Source organism: Furipterus horrens, unplaced genomic scaffold, assembly GCF_987537825.1.
Source record: "Furipterus horrens unplaced genomic scaffold, mFurHor1.1.pri manual_scaffold_12, whole genome shotgun sequence".
NCBI classification, from domain to species: Eukaryota; Metazoa; Chordata; class Mammalia; order Chiroptera; family Furipteridae; genus Furipterus; species Furipterus horrens.
Genome location: NW_028327182.1, coordinates 91,696,820 through 91,714,712, shown reverse-complemented (window position 1 = coordinate 91,714,712; position 17,893 = coordinate 91,696,820). Strand labels below are relative to the sequence as shown.

The following is a 17,893-nucleotide window of genomic DNA, read 5'->3' as shown; positions in this document are numbered from 1 at the left end:
CCCATTTTGGAAGGAAACCATTACCTTCAGTGTACAGACCCAGGCTGTACAAGCCAGAAGAACCATCCCCTGTCTGGGAACTGTTTCCTCGGCAAACTGAAGCTTTTAGTTTTGTTAAAAACTGTAAAGAGGTAATTTTTTTATCTACTTTTTTGTAGAGCTTCTTACTGTAATTTAAGATTTCTAAAATAAATAAATCAATAAAATTTATTGTTTGTGTTTATTTCAGGCCACATACCTACCAAAAGAATTTAATTGTGATCTTAATATCCTATGATTTAGGAGAAATATCCTTGTGAATCATTAGCCATTTAGGTTATATTAATAATGAAAAAGAATGATATAGCTACTTCCAATTAGTTTTTTAAACTGTAATGACATTTAAATGAAGCAATATGTAGAGGAAGAGTGACCATATTTATGGACTGAAAATAACAGAATGAGCTTTTCAGAGTAAAAATTAAAACAAAACAATACAGAAATACAAGGACATGAATGAGTGGAGTATGAGATTTTTTCCTAAAATTCATTTTAGAGAGAAAGAAACATCAATTTGTTGTTCCATTTATTTATGCAATTTATGCATTCATTGGTTGCTTCTTGTATGTGCCCTGACCAGAGATTGAACCCACAACCTTGGCATAGTGGGACGACATTCTTAACTAACTGACCTATCCAGCCAGGGCTGGCGTATGAGGTTTTTAAGGACAAAATTAGGGAACGGAGAATTGAATTTAAACAACAGGAAATGAAAATGTCTCAAATGTTATAGCTTAGATTTAATAAGCTCTGGAACTGACATCATAGTGCCAAAGCACCTGTGTTTATCTTTCTTCCATCTTTGAAGTTGCAGAGTGGATTTCTGAACAACTTCTAACACATTAAGCAAGTGGGAAGAAGTGCTTCCTCCATGCCGGCTAGCTCAAGAGGGACCCAGAACAGATGTGTATCGCACATCATTTGTTCTGGGGGCTTCGTAGGGAATGTAAGGAAGTACCATCGGCTCTTGGACAGGTTTAAATTGTATATGTTCATTTGTTCCCAGGTTTTTGGTTTTTTTTTCAGTATATACTGTAGATATATTTTATCATTTTTATAATTTTCCTAATATTTTCGTTTCACTAGCTTACTTTATTGTAAGAATACAGTATATAATACAGGCGTAGCTCAGATATTGCGGCTTTGGTTCTAGGTTACCACTGTAAAGTAGGTATTTCAATAAAGCTCGTTGTGATCTTTTCGGTGGCGGAGGGTCTTGCCGTCAGTTTATAAAGCACACATCTGTGAAGCGAGGTGTACCTGTACGTATACAAAACATGTGCGCCGACTGTTTTTGTTATTGGCAAGACTTCTGGTCAACAGTAGTTAACTTTCGGGGAGTCAGAAGTTACAGACAGACTTCTGGCTGCGTGGGGGTCGATGCCCTGACCCTTGCATTGTGCAAAGGTCAACTGTTTAATGAAAAGATGCGTATATGAAATCTAGCATACATATATTGTGAGTCCAATCATCGGTGCTATATAAAAACTCAAAGTGCTAAAAGTTTTTAGGAAAAGGACCCTTCTTTGCCCAGTAAGGAGAAACTCAGGTAGGTCGTTTCAGACTGGTTCGGGAAATATAAGAAACACTTTTCATGCACAGTCTGTGTAAACCAAATTCAAGTATCAGATTAAAATGCTGACAGATTCATTTGATCTTGAATTGAAAAGTATATAGAGGAGTGTGATGGCTGGACCTAACCAGTCACCGGCCTATAACATTTATCTCGGGATTTTTAATAGGGTTAGGCCACTTTGCCCACCTCCGATTTCTCATTCGCGAACATGGAGGTTGAGCTCCTTGATGGGCTCCATAGCTGCCTTCAGCTACGTGGGGACAGAAGAAATGGAGGATTCCTTTATCAGAAGGAGCTCCTTATGGCAGCAGACACAGTTATATCAAGTGCCACAGCAGTTAACTTTAAAAAGATCGGTTTCTCACACGAAAGACAATTTATAGTTACTTGTTTGTGTTAAGCCTTTTAACACTTCTTCTAAGTTTTTAAGATTAACTTACAAATATTGTTTAAAAAAATGGATTACCACATGTTCTTATATCACTAAAGAATTTACTAATATTAACACAAATCATTTATAAAGTTTATGTAGTTTTATAGATAAGTTTAATTTCATAAACTAGCAAATAAAATTATAATAGGCAAATGACTGGAAACTGATTTTTCTCTTTAATTTGATTATGCTAATTATTTCTGCCTTGAACGTGTATTACTTGAGTGATTAAAAATAAATACAAATAACTATTTTGGCATAGATCTAGTGATTACTTTTGTTGTTTTTAATAATGCAGATGTCCAACTTCCAGTGTTTGAAAATTTGAATAGTAAAATTCTTTATGAACATTTAACAGGTATAGTTGATTTTAGATTTTCATCTTACTAATTTTTGAATATTTTTGATTTTATAAAGGACGTTCATGTATTTGCTTTGGAATGCAAAGCGGGCGATGGACAACGTCTTTACCTTGTAACAACCTATGTTCAGTTTTGGTTTTATTATAAATCCCGGTAAGTAGTGTGTAAAGGACAGCACATTCAAGTTACATCCACTTCATCTAGTGCTGTGTCTCAGCTGAGTTTGGGCTGAGGCGGTTTTGGTAGCAATCACACGCGTAGGTCCCACCCCTGTACTGTTAGAATTGAATTCCAGAGCTCCCTTGTCATAGTGGCACTGACTCATCTCACCAGCCGTTGGGAGAAAAAAATTGTGTGCGTGTGTTTTGAGTTTCTGCACTACCTGTGCCGCATGATGACACAGTTCCCTTATCACTTCTCGTTCAGATTACTACAGACCTTGTATTTGTGTAGGAAGCCATCCAATTTCACCTAGAACACGTTATCATTTACATATCAGGACAGTATCTGTTCTTATTAATCTATGTTAAAGTCATACCTCTTGATGCCAGCCAGAGTGTAACTGCCAACGTGAGTATCGACGGCTCGTTCAGGTCAGGTGATTTCAAATATGTTTTTAACTAATTTTAAAAATATTTCCTAATGGAAATGCGTAAATTAAAAATTCTCATGAAAAAGTTGGGATCCCAAGAATATGTAATTCTGGGATCCAATTTGAGAAAGTTCTCAAACAAAATTTGCCTCATGTTGACACCAAGAACAGATGTCGAAGTGTTACACAGTATCGAAATCATCTGTGAATGAATAACAGTCTGAAGTGGAACATATTTTCCAATTAAATAATGTTACAAAATACGATTCCTAGCTCCGTTTGATGGAATCTCAATAGTATGGCCCATAACCCTGTGGTAAGTGGTTGTCCACTTCGTGTTTTCATTATGTCATAGTTCTGTGCAATTCAGACAGTTAATGCAGTACATGTAGATACAAGGTCAAGTTCTGTGATTTAAAAGGTATAAGATACAAACCTAACAATCAGGATTTATTCAATTCAGGAAAAAACTCTTACACTGCTATGAAGTCATTCCTGAAAATGCTGTCTGCAAGCTCTATTTTGATTTGGAATTTAACAAACTTGCCAATCCAGGAGCTGATGGAAAAAAGATGGTTGCGTTACTCATCGAGGTAAGTTACGGACATGGGTTTTTTCCGTAAACCCATCTGTCTGTCTTAACTCTTACTCATTAAGTGAATCTGACCTATGTAATACATAGGTTCTGTGTGTCTCTTCCCACTTTTCCTTTTGACGTTAATTTCTTAATATTGCTTCTCTGAGTAAACTTGTAAAAAGGAGGAAGGTTTGGTTTATGTTCATACATTTTGTAATATTACTACATCCAGTAGTAATATTGAGAAGGGTGGCAGTTGAGGGATTTTCTGTTTTACATTGTTAGTAGCTGACTCTGGAAAAGATTAGGCAAAGTAAGTCCTACTGTAAAAATCGGGTATTGAGATGAACTTTAAGAAAACATTTTTGAGCTGGCAGGAATTTTAGAAATTATTTTGTCTTGCACCATGCAGTATTGTGATTCATAAGAAATACTTGTATATATCTGATCATTCAGATAATCAAAATATATTTCACATATATTTGGTCCTCATCCACAGTCCTTGGTTCGTTCACAGGTACCCTAACCTTCGGGATCTCCTAGTGTTGAGGGTGATGACGGTGGTTTTTGTTATGTGAACGAGGTGCTTTGGGGAGTACCCAGGGCTGGGAGTTGGAAAGAATACCTGCTGATGATGTTGGACCTTTACATGTTTTATTCTAAATTCGTTTGAAAAATGTATGCAAATACTGTTTTTAAAAAAAGTCATGTTCGTTTTTTCTGGCTTTGAAGCAGAAGAAATATACATAAGTCCCTTCCCCAAAAAACAATAACAGCAAAAATTATGGTTTTCTTAAAATAGCCGTTGGACCCTTAAACATTTGATTATAGCTTTAGTGTATGTGCTGCCGAAGCGAGGACTTATTTTATGATAGTTGGTAAAGTGTGTTTAATTTTGAAATTTAATTATGTTTTTAATAATTCATATATACTGACTTTTTTCTGGTGTATGATACACTTCTCTCTAAGGTAGGATTCATTATGTGGGCTCTATGTGGTTAGAGATTTTCACTGGCACTTTAACATGGTGATACTGTTAATGAAGAAGGACCACATTGTATCAGAAAGCAGAAATGTTACTAACGGAATCAGCACCAGTGCAAATCCCATTTGCAACACAGATTAATAAACACTGGTGTGGCAAAGATCATGTAGGTGTTTAAGGTTTTTTCCCTCCTGATTCTTCCTTTAAACTTATCATAATTAGTCTTGAACAGCTCATCCATATCAGCAAAAGTTGGAAAGAGTTGTAGAAATATGAGTTTAAAATTATATATCATTTAAATAAAATAAAATAAAATTATGTATTTTTATTTAACGTGTACTATACTGGTAGAAGTCATTAGGATGATTTTACTTAATATAACCTTCATAAATTATTGCACTAAAATTTATTTTATTTGTTGGTTACTTTGTAACAACTATATAATCCAGTAAGTACATTTCCTTTTTCCCCTTTGAGGAGTTATAAATTAGGTTAGCTCTTATAGTAACAGATGGCTAATAAATAACTGGCTAATAATTACTAGTGATAATAAATAATGCCCTTTGATGCAGTGATGTAACTGACAAATTTCAGATTGCTGCTTTTGCCAACTGAAATGAATTCTGGTGCTAAAGCATTTTACAAAACTATGTTGACAGGTAACATTGCTCATATTATTTTTAACTTCTGGATTTTGAGACTTAAATACAGGGTGGGGCAAAAGTAAGTTTACAGTTTGTATGGAAAATAATACAATAATTAATAAATAATAATGCGAGAATAAACAGCTTCATATCTCACAACTGTAAGCCGGCTTTTGCCCCACTCTGTCTGAAGAACTTAAAATTTCATTTAAAGTTTAACTTGGGAAAGAGAACTTAGGAGATTATGATTACTTTTATTACCTACAGAGTTACTACACTTGGCACAGCTCCAAAGTGTGAAAGTAGACTATTCATTCATCAAATTTTTTTCAGCCTCAACTAAGTGTCCCTGTTCCTGGCTGGGTACCAGGACTGCAGTGGTCCCTCCAGGATCAGCGTCTTCTAGCTCCAGGGGCTGTTTTCTTGGAGGTAGACTTGGGCTCCATATGCTTGAGGAGCTTTCTGAAAACTAAAATTATAAACAAGAGGACTAGTGACTTTTTAACTCTTAGATGATATTTAAAGAGATGCTTAACAAGAAGTATTTTTATTGTGATTTCAGAGGAGATTAATGTGTAAGTTAAATGAATCCAATTCTAAGAGGTCTTTAATCCTGGGAACCTATGGATTTTGAATAAAACATATAATTTAAATATATATAATTCAATACATAAGTAATTTGGTAAAATTGGATAATAAATATTTTCATAGTAAATCAAAGCAAAATATGAATAAATAAAAAAATAAAAAATGAGTTATACCAATATATTTGAATTTTTCTCAAGGAAAAATTTTAAAACAAATTTTAAAATATTATTTATGTTTTACTTGTGTTTTTAGCATGTTTGTAAAGCACTTCAAGAGTTATACAGGGTTAGTTGTTCAGCCGAAGATGTTTTCAACTTAGATTCTAGCACCGATGAAAAGTTTAGCCGCCATTTAATATTTCAGCTCCATGATGTGGCGTTTAAAGATAACATTCATGTTGGTAAGTATACTGTTTTTCAAACAGTCATGGAGTTATAGTAGAAGCTTATGTTTTCCTTTTCTTAGTTTTGTATTTGTCAGGTTTTAGGGTTGTTAACCTATCATAAAAAATGAAACATGATTCCCATTTTTAGGGTTTACCTTTAATTCTAGACCTGTCTTCTTCCTATTCTGCACACATGAGGCTACCCGTGATATTCTTGGTCTTAGTGCCTTTTGGTGCAGATGCTGGGATGACCGTTGTGCCCTAGTGCTGGTTTCTGCTCAGCAGGAGTGATTTCAGAAGTCTTCTGGCTGAGACACGAGAGGCCTAATTCAAGTCTTATCTGTGATATCTCAGATCTGGGTTTCCGGCCTTCGAGTAGGCCTTAGCTTTTAGTACATGAGAACTGGGCTTGGTTTCCAGGTTACGTCCAGGAAGGACTGTTTATTGTTGCACATCAGACCTTAAGGTTCAGGAGTCTTGATGAATGAGCCTAAAAATGCAAGCACAGTACTTGTTTCAGGATCGGAAGTTTAGAGACAGAGTCCCAGGTATAAGATGAAGTCAGTTCAAAGGGAAACAAGTAGGCAGACTGGGAACACCAAAAACCAAAGTCTAAATAGAAGTCAAAATCCTGAGCGTTAATCAAGCAGGACCAGAGCAGAGATTCTTAAATTCGAACAGCAGGCAAATGACAGAAGTTCAAGTAACAGGTAATCCATTCCAGAACTGCAGGGTCTGACAGTTTCAAGGGCACCTACGGCAGCAGGCATGAACGCAGTCACTCACGGGCTGGCATCAAAGGCAGGACCTCGTGGACTGTGGGCCTCGCGCTCCTTGTTGTCGCCCTGTTTTCTGTCAGCTGCGTTGTTCTTGGCGTCTCTGGTCTCTTATTCCTTAGGCATTAGTCCTTGTGGAATCCGTCTTTGTCCCTCTGTGTACACAGTCTGTGACCTTGATGGTTTTCCGCTCTCATGGCCCCAATTTCCAACAAGTGTCGGTGGCCGTCAGAACTTCACCTTCAGCCAAGATTGTTTCTGACACCAGATGCACACAGTGAGCTGCTGTTAAACACAGACACTTCAAACGCAGCGTGTCCCGGCCCAGACGACGCACCTTTCCCCTAAAACTTGGGTTTCTCCTGTGATAAGTATACTGGTGACTGGTATCACCAACCACCCAATTGCCCGAGTAGCAGTGGGTGTCCCCTTTGACCTCTATGTGTCCTTCAGTTCACTTCCTTAGTCAGCTGGCTGGAGTGAGCTGATGGGTCCACTGGGGCCCCTGAGACCCTTCCGGGAAAATCAGTGCATTGCTTTCAGGGGAAGTCCCAGGTCTGTGTTTGTGCAGCGAGGCCCACCGTACCCCCGCCGCGTCTCGGCACGGCCCTCCCACTCCGCCCTTCCCTTGGCTCCCGCTGGGGCCCTGGCTTCGCTAGTCACGGCGTTGGCAGCTTGTGGTGCGCAGTCTCAATGGACATGCCCGCATAGACTCAGTGTAGATAGCATCCGAGAAGCCATTTCTGTCCACCTGAGATCAGGTCAGCGCCTCTCCTGGGTAGCAGGGAGCACCCAGCGCTGGTTGTCACAGCACTCCCCACTTCCTGAGGTCATTTCCTGTTTTCGTGTGGTCTATTCCACTCAGTGTTGCTTCAGGCTAGCGACTGTTCCTTACTCACTGTTATATTTTTAGTGCTTATTACATGATAATGTCCTTATCAATAACATTAATAACATCCCTGTAGCAGAAGCCACAGTAATAAATACGAGTGGGCACTAAGTAAATATCTGTTGAGTGAGGGACTGCACATCGAGTGGGCTCTGCTGTGGGGGCGGAGGCAGAGTCCTCAGCAGGAGGTCTGACTCCTGTTCACTCCTCGTAGCTGCTCTGCAACTCCTGCCACGAGGCTGAAATTAAGGTGCGTCGCCAGGGCAGAGGGGAGAATGAAATGTGTCAGGTAGTCAGCAGTCTCCACTCCACGTACCTGCTGAAAGCAGACGCGTCAGGCTGCGCTTTGAACCCAATTCATCCCACAGGCAAAGTAAGGAAGGCTCTCCTGTCAGAACAGCATAAGCAGAGGCGTCTGTGACCAACGTGGGGAGCAGCGGGAGTCACGTGTGGCGGGGGTGAGAGACGTGATGGGGCCTGACGAGTGGGGTGCCAGCTGGGGGTTCCCCTCTGAAAGAACGCCCTGCCAGGCCAGCGGCGCAGAGGGTACGGAATAGTCCGAATTTCCCCCGTCCATCCCCTCCCTCATCGTATCTCCTGGTGACATTTCTAGTTCCTGTTGTTAGCCTTTCAGAAAGGGGAAACAGGGTCAGCAGAACAAAGCACAGAATGTGAGCAAAATGCCTAAGTTGGCTCTGCCTAAAAGACTCTTCGGCCAGCCTGCCCTAGGACCTGAAAGTTCTGTGACCCATATGCTCTTGGAGTTATTTCCAGCCAATCACGCTGTCCCTGTGTTAATGAGGCGGTGAGGGTGGCAGTACTGGGGAGGGGTGTGGGCAGCAGGGTAGCTTGTGGGGGGCCTGTGTTAGTATTTATGCCCATTAGGCTGTCCTGTCCTGCCCATGTTAGCGCCCTGCCAGAGGTCACAGGCCTGCGCGGCCGCCGCGCCTCCGCTTCGATTACTGCCGGCTGTCAAGTAGCTACATTCCCAGGGGAAGTAACTTGATCGTTTTATGTCTGTTGCTTTATTGTCCTCTGCTATTTCATGATTTCTCTCTATTCAGCATTCACTTATCTCCCTTGTTCCAGAAAGAAGCGTGTTTGCCTATCATTGCAAGGATCAAATGCCTTTGCTTTCATTTTGATGTTTAGTGTTTTATAAGACAGTAGATTTGTTTCTTTGAGTAGGGAGAAAGATTTTTTAAAATTTAGAGCGTGTATAGCTTATAACTTAAGGATTCAAGCTGTCTGGTAAATAAAGTGACAAACCCAAACTATACCAGTTTTAAAGATTAGGTTTTTTTTTTTTTTTTTTTTTTTTTTTTTTACAGTATTGCATCTCTCTAGTATCGTTTACATGAAGCAACTTAACCAAATTACTTGATTTTATGGTATAAATAATATGGTGGAACCTCAGTTCTCAAACTTAATTCGTTCCAGAAAACTGTTCAAGAAGCGGTATTTTTGAAAACCAAATCTTTTTTGTTTGCCGCTGAGAGACGCGTGACTGATCGTGCAAATATCAGCATGAGAGGGCTGTCGGGTAGAGAATTGAGACCCGAGGTTTTGTTAGACGATTGGGACATTTTCCGTGAGCAACCTGGTCAAGAACCGAATTGTTTGAGAACCGAGGTTTGAATATGAAGTTTGAAGAAGTTCCAGGTTGTCATACTGCCTGGTCTTGGTAATTATTGGACCACTAATATTTAGAGCCCCAAGAATAAATGTTGAAATAGACTAAATGTATTTAGTTGCTTTAGTTCTGGACTTGAGTTCAGAGTCCTGACCCACGTCATGAGCAGTTACAGGGAGGGGCAGGGAGCATTTGCTGAACTGAGCTGTGACTGTCAGCCCTCAGGGTATCTGTGGCCGGGAGAGGAGACACCAAGGCCCCCGAGAGGCTGGCCACCATCCCGGCTTCAGGAGGATGTGGCCGAGTCTCCATGGTTTGTGTGCATTATGATTATCATTACATTATCATTATCATGGCAGCACTGTTTATGCACATAAGCCTTCATTCTTTTTTTTTTGACAAGATTTAATTTTCTTTTTAAAGAAAAAAAACCCTTTCATTCTTTAACCTTTGACTGTGAAGATAAATTTTACTTGATTTACATATGAATAAAAGTTGTGTTTTTTGGTAATTAGTACATTAGGCTCAGTCCCATCCTAGCAACATTGACACATCTCAAATTAAACTTCCTTTCTAAGGCGGCTTGTTTACAAGTGACACGGGGCTCCCCCGGCAGTGGGGATTGCAAAGCACAAGGTTGCGTAAGAGGAAGGGAGGAGAGGCATGCTACAGTTTGTAGTAACTCAGTTTTAAAACCCAAAAATAAGAAAATAAAAACGAAACAGCCTTACTGTGTAAATCGTCACATGTAGATTTGTGCCTAGATCTTAAGTTATCATTTGTGGAAAAGAAGAATTAATCATATTTTCTCCCCCCTTAGGTAATTTTGTGAGAAAAATTTTGCAGCCTGCTTTTCATTTAATTGCCAGTGAAGATGACAAAGATGATGGTGGGATTCCTGAGACAACAGACTGTGGGTTTTCGCACTTTTCTGAAACCCCAGTTAAACAAGGACTGTCCTGCGGCAAAATGTCCACAGATAAGGATCTAGGAGAAAGCTGGACATTTAATTCGAAGAAACTGGAGAGGCTGGGATCCGCTGGGCAAAGCAGTCCTGAGCTTTCATTTTTAGTTGTGAAGAGCAGCACAGGAAAAAAGTGTCTTTTTGTAGACCTAGGTAAGTGACATTCACACCCGCGGGCTTCCGTGAGAGACGTCAGCACAGGCTGGCCTGAGCTCCGGGAGGAGCGGTCACGGCCGCTGCTGCTCTGGGACGCCCAGAGGACCCGCATCGGGCCTCCAGCACTGCAGGGGGTCTGACCACATGGAGGAAATATTAGAGACAGACACGGCAGGGAAGCGGTGCTCTGAGGTGGCAGAAGAAGGCTGTTCTCTGCCCTGAAGGGCTTGGCGGCTTTCCAGCTGCCTCGGACCTGGTGGCTGCTCCCGCTGTGCCCTCTCGTGCCCTGCTTGCCTCTGGTCCCTGACAAAGCACCGGGCAGCCAGGGTGCAGCCTGTGAGGGGCACCCCGGCCAGGCGGACTCCTCGGTCACCCGGCCTCAGTTTGAAAGCAAAAGCGAAATCTCATTGTTATATTGCAGCTCCAGCTTGCGATTTGAAAAGCTGTAAAAGCAACACCTTTGCTAGTGACTGCGAAAGCAGTTCAGAGAGGTTCAGTGTCTACAGGTTCAGGGTAGGTTTAATTATAGGCAGGACTGTCATGCCAGCCAGGCCAACATGGAGGGGTTCCTGCCGATCGGTGCAGCGCTCGCACTCCTGACGCCGAGTGCCACCGTTTGGAAGTACAGTCAGGTGCAGTGTACTGGTTTGGGTGGGAACAAACCTGCGTGTAAGGAGTAAAATGACCCTTCCGAGTTGGATTGACATGCAAGCAACTAGGGAAAAAGCCCAGCGGGAGGTTGGTTCAGGGAGAGTACGGTAGCCACCACTACTCTACCTCTAGCCCAGCCCAGCCATCCCCCAGCTTATGACAGTTTTGACCTTGAAAGCCAGGTGCCTGTGCTGGCAAGGAAGTGTCTCTGGGTGCGTAAAGGAAGTATTACAACAGTGTACCCAGATTTACTCACAGAGCGAGCGGATGGGGAAGTCATTCCCTGAAGCCTCCTTCGAAAAGTTCAGAGTATTAATAGTACACGCCAATTTTATTTTAAACCATTTTTTTTAAAGATTTATTTTTAGAGAGAGGGAAGGGAGGGGAAAGAAAGGGAAAGAAACATCAATGTGTGGTTGCCTCTTCGCACACCCCCAGCTGGGGACCTGGCCCACAACCCAGGCCTGTGCCCTGACTGGGAATCGAACCGGCGACTGTTTGGTTTGCTGGCTGGTGCTTAACCCACTGAGCCACAGCAGCCAGGGCCAAATTTTGTTTTAAAAAACATTTTTATTGAAGTATAACATACAAGCAGAAATATGCATAATTTATGAGTGTACAGGTCATTGAGTTGCTAGAAAATGAAACATAACCTTGTCACCACACCACACCAGGAAGGACCCCAGCACCTCCTCCCCTCCCTAGAGAGGTGATCACTAATCTACCCTCTAACACCGTAGGTTGGTTTTGGCCTATTTTTGAACTTTTTATAATTAGAATCATACAATGTGTGTGTGTGTGGCATGCGTTTTCACTCCCTTCATGGCGTCTCTGACAAATCAAGTTGTTAACTTTAAACAGTAGTCATCTAACTTACCAACGTTTACTCTTGGGTTAGTGTTCCTCGTATCCCGTTAAACAAATCTTTCCTATCCCAGGGTCATAAAGATACTCTGCTTAGCATCTAGAAGCCTTATTTACTTATTTTTATCTCTCATATAAACCTAAATCGACTTGGAATAGATTTTTGCTTCTCGGATGAAACTGCAGATAATACTGAACCCTGTGCACAAGGTCTGTGCAGAAGGCACCTAGCCTTTTGTATACTATGAAAAATAGAGGCATTTATTGACGATACAAGAAACATTGTATGTAGGACAGTGACACCTCAGTCCCTCTCCAAGTAGGCACGTTGGGACTTCACACAGCTCTCCCAATTGCATCAGCTGCCTCGTCATAGTTTCCTGAATCTCATTGAAGGTCTCAAATCTCTTCCCTTTCAAAGGTGATTTTAGTTTGGGGAAAAGCCGGAAGTCACAAGGCGCCAAATCTGGGCTGTAGGGGGGCTGAGTCACCTGGGTGATGTGATGTTTTGTCAAAAAATCTTCATGAAACGTGATGCATGAGCAGGCGTGTTGCCAATCACCATTTGCCCATCTACTTGCTCAGTCATTTTGAATGTGACAGCCACACAACGCACATGCTCACTCAGCGTTGTCTACCACCTCTGCTGACCAGTACAGTGAAGTCCTCATTGTTCCCACATGCGCATTGCAGTCCACTCGCCTTGGGTGCCAGGTCACATCGATGTCTCGCTCACCAGTCTCGTTATATTAACAGTGGCTGGAATTTTTCAGGACAGACCTCATACACTTTTTTTTTTTTTTATACGTGCATACCTGTGATCAAGTTTAATTTATAAATCAGGCACAGTAAAAGATTAACAACAATAAATAACAAAATACAACAATTATAACGATATGCTAAAGTTACGTGAATGTGGTCTTTCTCAAGATCTTATGGCACTGCCCTCACCTTTGCACTTAAATGAAGTGCTGTGTGGCTTTTCTCTGACACCTGAATTGCCAGCGTCACTACTATAGTGTCTTGGGGCCATTATTACATAAAATAAGGGTTACTTGAACACAAGCACTGCAGTTTTGCAGAACTTGATCTGATAGCCAAGATGTACTAAGTGAATGGGAAAGGGATGCTCCCTGTCCCTCGCAGGACGACGCAGGGTGGCGTGGGACATCGTCACACTCCTCAGACCAGTACACAATGGAAACGTATGCATCGTTGATTTCAGGACTTTGCATTGGAATTCTCAGAACACGGTCAGGCCCAGGTAACTGAAACACAGAAAGCGAAACCTCAGAGGAGGGGAGACTGCTGCATATATGTACCGTGTTTTCTTTATCCGTTCACTGCCAGCCCCGTACTGTTCTGACCACTAAAGCGGTGTCATAGCGGTTGGAATCAGGGAGAGTGATGCTCCCTGGTTGGTCCTCTCGAGATTGCTTTGGCGGCTATTTGTAGCGGGCAGGGGGGCGGGAGGGGGTGGTGGTTCCATAAATTTTAAGATTATTTGTTCCATTTCTTTGAAAACTGCCATTGGGATTTTTATAAGGATTGCATTGAATCTATTGGGATTTTTAGAAGAATCGCATTGAATCCGCACCCTCCGCAAGACAGAGTTCCTTTTTAAATGGGAATAATAGCACCACCGGATGGCGGGTAGTTGCATAGTCCTCCCAAGAGAACCATGTATCACTAGGTCAAAAGAGAAGTTAAAGGGTAACGTCGGGCAGTTGCTGCACTCTGTACTTTCCTTTGTCTTTGTCTGTGGGCTGCATTCGGTTTTCTGGGTAGTCAGCCAAGTGTGAGGTCACAGAGAGTTCATTATCTCCAGACGCCTTTGCTGCTGGAGCACCTCTAAAGTGAGTTCCCCCCTAGCCAGGTAGGCTATTCTTGATTGGAAGTGTTTTTCTTTCAACACTGAATATATCATGCTGCTCCTTTTGGCCTGCGAGCTTCTGCTGAAAAACGTGTTCATAGCTTTATGGAGGTTCCTTCATATAATCCACTTGTTTTTCTCTTACTGCTTTTAAGATTCTCTCCTTTAACTTTTTTTTACATTTTAATTGTAATTTGTCTTGTTATGGGTCTCTTTGGGATCCTCTTATTAGGAACTTTCCGAGCTTCCTGAATCAGTATGTATATTTCCTTCCCCAGAGCCCGGCTGCGGCTGGTCGCTGCCCCATGGCTTGCATGGGGGTGATCCCTGTCGGTCTTCAAAGCCAGGTTTTTGGACGTTTCATGTCTCAGTTGCTGGTCTTAAAGTTGGGGTTCCCGAGGAGAAGCCCAGGGTTCCGTTTCCTTCCCGATGTGGGTGGCCATGCCAGAGGCGGGGTTTCTGGCCTCTCCTGCCCGCGTTGTCATGGCCTCCTTCATGTCTCCTGCCTGAGGGGGGCCTTGCACCAGACACTGGGCTCTGCAGAGGCCGCACGTCCGTCCATAGGCTGACGATGGCAGGTCCCGTGTCCGCGGGAGGCGGCGAGCTCAGGGCCTTTGTGTTTCCGTGTTGAGTCAGAACCAATGGTTTCTTCTAAGAAAGCTGCGTAGAATTATTATGTGCTGACTCTAAGCAAATCACTGAAAACATGCATACTGTCTTCAATTTTTGCTATAGGAGTTTATACAAGGAACAGAAACTTTCGGCTGTATAAGTCATCCAAAATAGGAAAACGCGTGGTGTTGGAGGTTGCTGAAGATAACAGATTTTCTCTGACACGGTCGAAGACTGTTTGTGAAGAAAACCAGTACTTCCTCTCTTCCTTGGTCAGCAATGTCAGGTACATAGGGTCCGTATTGACCTCACAGAAACGGGGCGCTCTTTGCTGAGCAGGGCCCCTTCGTTGTCTTGTGTGTATCCACGTAAATTCCAGGCACTGAGCCTGCAGCCCGCGCTGTGCGTGGGGAACAGAACGGAGCGCCGTCTGCACCGCAGCAGTCTTGGCCTCGGAGTCGCTGTGGGCGAGGGGAGGACTTTCAGTGGTCACCAGACCCCTCTTTTCGTGTGGGTAGGACCGGTGCTTTGTAGGCAAACACAGCGTGTTCTAGAACGACAGGTGTTGAACAAAGGATTTTAAAACGGAACCATTTGAAATCGTTTCTGCAGCCACGTCTCTTTAATTCTAATATAATGTTATTTTGTTTCTTGAAATATTTTCTTCTTCAGATTCTCAGATACTTTACGGATTCTTACATGTGACGTGTCCAGGGATAAACTAAAACAGGTTGGGCATTTTAATAGTACCAGCACCTCAGGTAAATAATCTTCTATGAAAATTTAAGGATATTAAACCTATTTTGCCTTTAAAAGCTTAAGCATTCATATCTACTGCCCTTTTAAACTGACTAGGTTTCTATCCGCCATGAAATAGTTATTTTTAAAGCTTATTCATTAATTTTCCTTTTATGGCATTTTTGAAAAAATATGAAAATAATAGATTGTATAAAATAAACATGTATGAAAAAAAACCTAAAAGTTCTCCCCATCCTTCTGTCCACAAAGACGGGCAGCCAGTGTTGTTTCCTGTTTAACCAGGAGAGTTTTCCTTCTGTTTCCAGTAACACGGAGAGTGTCTCCCTTCTTTTAATGGCTGTGTAGTGTCTCATAAAATGTATCGTACATATGCTTCATTCCTGTCCTGAAGAGCATACAGGGTTTTTTCCTAAGATTTCATATATTACCTCTCCAGTGAACATTTTTATATACATATTTTGGGCTATTATTATTTATAATAGTGAAAAAGTGAGAACAATCTAAATGTACAACAAAATAGAATTACATAATATAAAATACTGTAGTCATTAAATTTATAAAACCTATCTATGAAAAATTTCCATCCATGACGTTAAGAGAAAAAGTAGACTGAAGTTATATATGAAGTGTGATCACAAGTTTATTAAAAAATATGGATAACCTATTGCTTATTTTCTTCTGATTAACCATTATTTCTAGACATTGAGTCAAGTTTATTTCTCTCATTTCTGCTTTAACATATTTTCCAAATTTTCTCCAGTCATGTATATTACCTTTCTAAGTGAAATATAGGCTCTTTATTTTAAGTAGATTATTCTGTCTTTAAACATTGGATGAGACTTTTAAATAAACTATTCTAAGTGGTTTCAGTAGATGCTTAGATATCGGATGTAACTGAGCTGTCAGTTCCCTAGAGCCCAGGACCCCCTGAGGCACAGCTGTGCTGAGCGAGCCGCGCTTCCAGGCCCCGGGCGTCGCAGTGAAAGGGCCTTGTAGGTTCAGGCTGAGTCAGGCGCTTTTGAGGAGCGTCCCTCGGGGACAGTTCTGTGACCGAATACCTTGATAAGTCTTATCTAGAAAGAAGGCACGGTACAGGGAGACTAAAGCTGTACTTGGTAAAGAAGCAGCCATTGCTTACGTTAGACAGGATAAGGGGGTGTTTGGTCATTTTTGTGGCGTGGAAAATGTTCGTTCGTTTTGTCTGTGTTCAGGCAAGATTACAGAGCGTCCTTGTTTTTGTCTTGAACGACCGTGGTCACAGGACGGCCGTGTCAGATGCTGAAGTTCTGTGAGACAGTGGACGACTCACAGAGCGCAAGGGCCGAGCTGTGAGGGCCCGGCCAGCTTGCGGCAGCACCCGGCCTACCCAAGCCTAGGCCGGTTCCTGCGTGTAGAGGGTGCTTTTCTTTTCACCAGGACAAAGCAAGCAACTCACACGATTACAGATGCTCTCTGCAATAGTTAGCTGACATTTGCCTTAGCTGAGAGGTTTGAACTTTACCTGCTTCCCTGTAGGACAGTGAGAACACATGACTGGCTAAAAGGCAAACTGCAAAAATAAAAGGGCAGGGGGATGGGGTAGGGATGGAGGTGACCCATGGTTGTACTGAACAATGTAAGTCAAAATTTAACTCCTCAAGTTCTAGTCATTGTAATTTATAATTAGTGTTTCTTTCTGTTGCAGTAGGAAACATTGAAGGTTTTCAGGGTTCGCCCTACCCTGAAATCGATAAATTTGTTCTTTCTTTGGTGAATAAAAATGGCATTAAAGGAGGTAAAGATAATCTTATTCTTTATTAACTGTTACATGATACTGTAATAATGCTTTTAGAAACTTGTTATTTGCATTTTAGGAATTCGGTGTTGGAACTACTTTTTTCGAGAACAGTTATTGGTTTATGACATTTGTAAATATCGCTGGTGTGGAAACATTGGAAGAGCCCACAAGAGTAACAATATCATGTAAGTAATATTGTTTATTAATAAATTATATTTAACCAATATATGTAAAATATTTTAATTTCTAAAGTTGAGAGTATAAAAATGATTTTTATAATTGTTACAATTCAATTTATATTTGTATTTAGTTTGCATTATAATATTTAATTGGAAAATTTTAATTATTACCTTCCGTCCAGCACCTGTCCCTGACTTGTGGCTTACTTGGTAAGATAATCCCGTAGATGGTAAGATCTTGCCAAGGCTGAGGCAGCACTCGGTGGGGCTGACAGAATGAGACAGCAAGCAGACGAAGGAGCAGTAGGGAGGCGCATCTCCGCCAGTGCCTCTGGCCCTGACGCCTGACCCAGTCTCCATGGAAACAACTTGGGCAAGAAGGAAACTACCCAGTGTTAGGAGCTGCAGTTAAGGTTATGTTAACACGTTCAAGACACACAATGGCCCTGAGGGCTGTAAATGCCTGGCCCTGTTCTGAGAGAGAGTTATGTTTTTGTTTTTTTTTAAATGCCCCTGACAGGAGCGGAAGTGAAGGATGAAGTGAAACCAGAAACAGACTTTTAAATAAAAAGATATGGT

At 41.7% G+C, this 17,893-nt stretch overlaps 1 protein-coding gene across 4 annotated transcripts in view; it reads left to right on the top strand.

Moving 5' to 3' along the window:
- The first annotated feature begins 2,464 nt into the window (after window positions 1-2,464).
- Window positions 2,465-17,893, top strand: part of PRIMPOL (primase and DNA directed polymerase) — a 21,582-nt gene continuing 6,153 nt past the window's right edge. The window contains exons 1-8 of one of the 4 annotated variants that reach the window (XM_090258843.1): window positions 2,465-2,563; window positions 3,466-3,595; window positions 6,049-6,196; window positions 10,300-10,596; window positions 14,723-14,885; window positions 15,272-15,360; window positions 17,043-17,132; window positions 17,212-17,320. In XM_090258843.1, the coding sequence (XP_090114969.1) occupies window positions 3,575-3,595; window positions 6,049-6,196; window positions 10,300-10,596; window positions 14,723-14,885; window positions 15,272-15,360; window positions 17,043-17,132; window positions 17,212-17,320 (917 nt within the window). In that variant the 5' untranslated portion in view covers window positions 2,465-2,563; window positions 3,466-3,574. Of the gene's footprint in view, window positions 2,564-3,101; window positions 3,319-3,465; window positions 3,596-4,660; window positions 4,731-6,048; window positions 6,197-10,299; window positions 10,597-14,722; window positions 14,886-15,271; window positions 15,361-17,042; window positions 17,133-17,211; window positions 17,321-17,893 lie in introns of those variants that run through there. The other 3 variants (XM_090258842.1, XM_090258840.1, XM_090258841.1) reach the window with 3 other exon arrangements.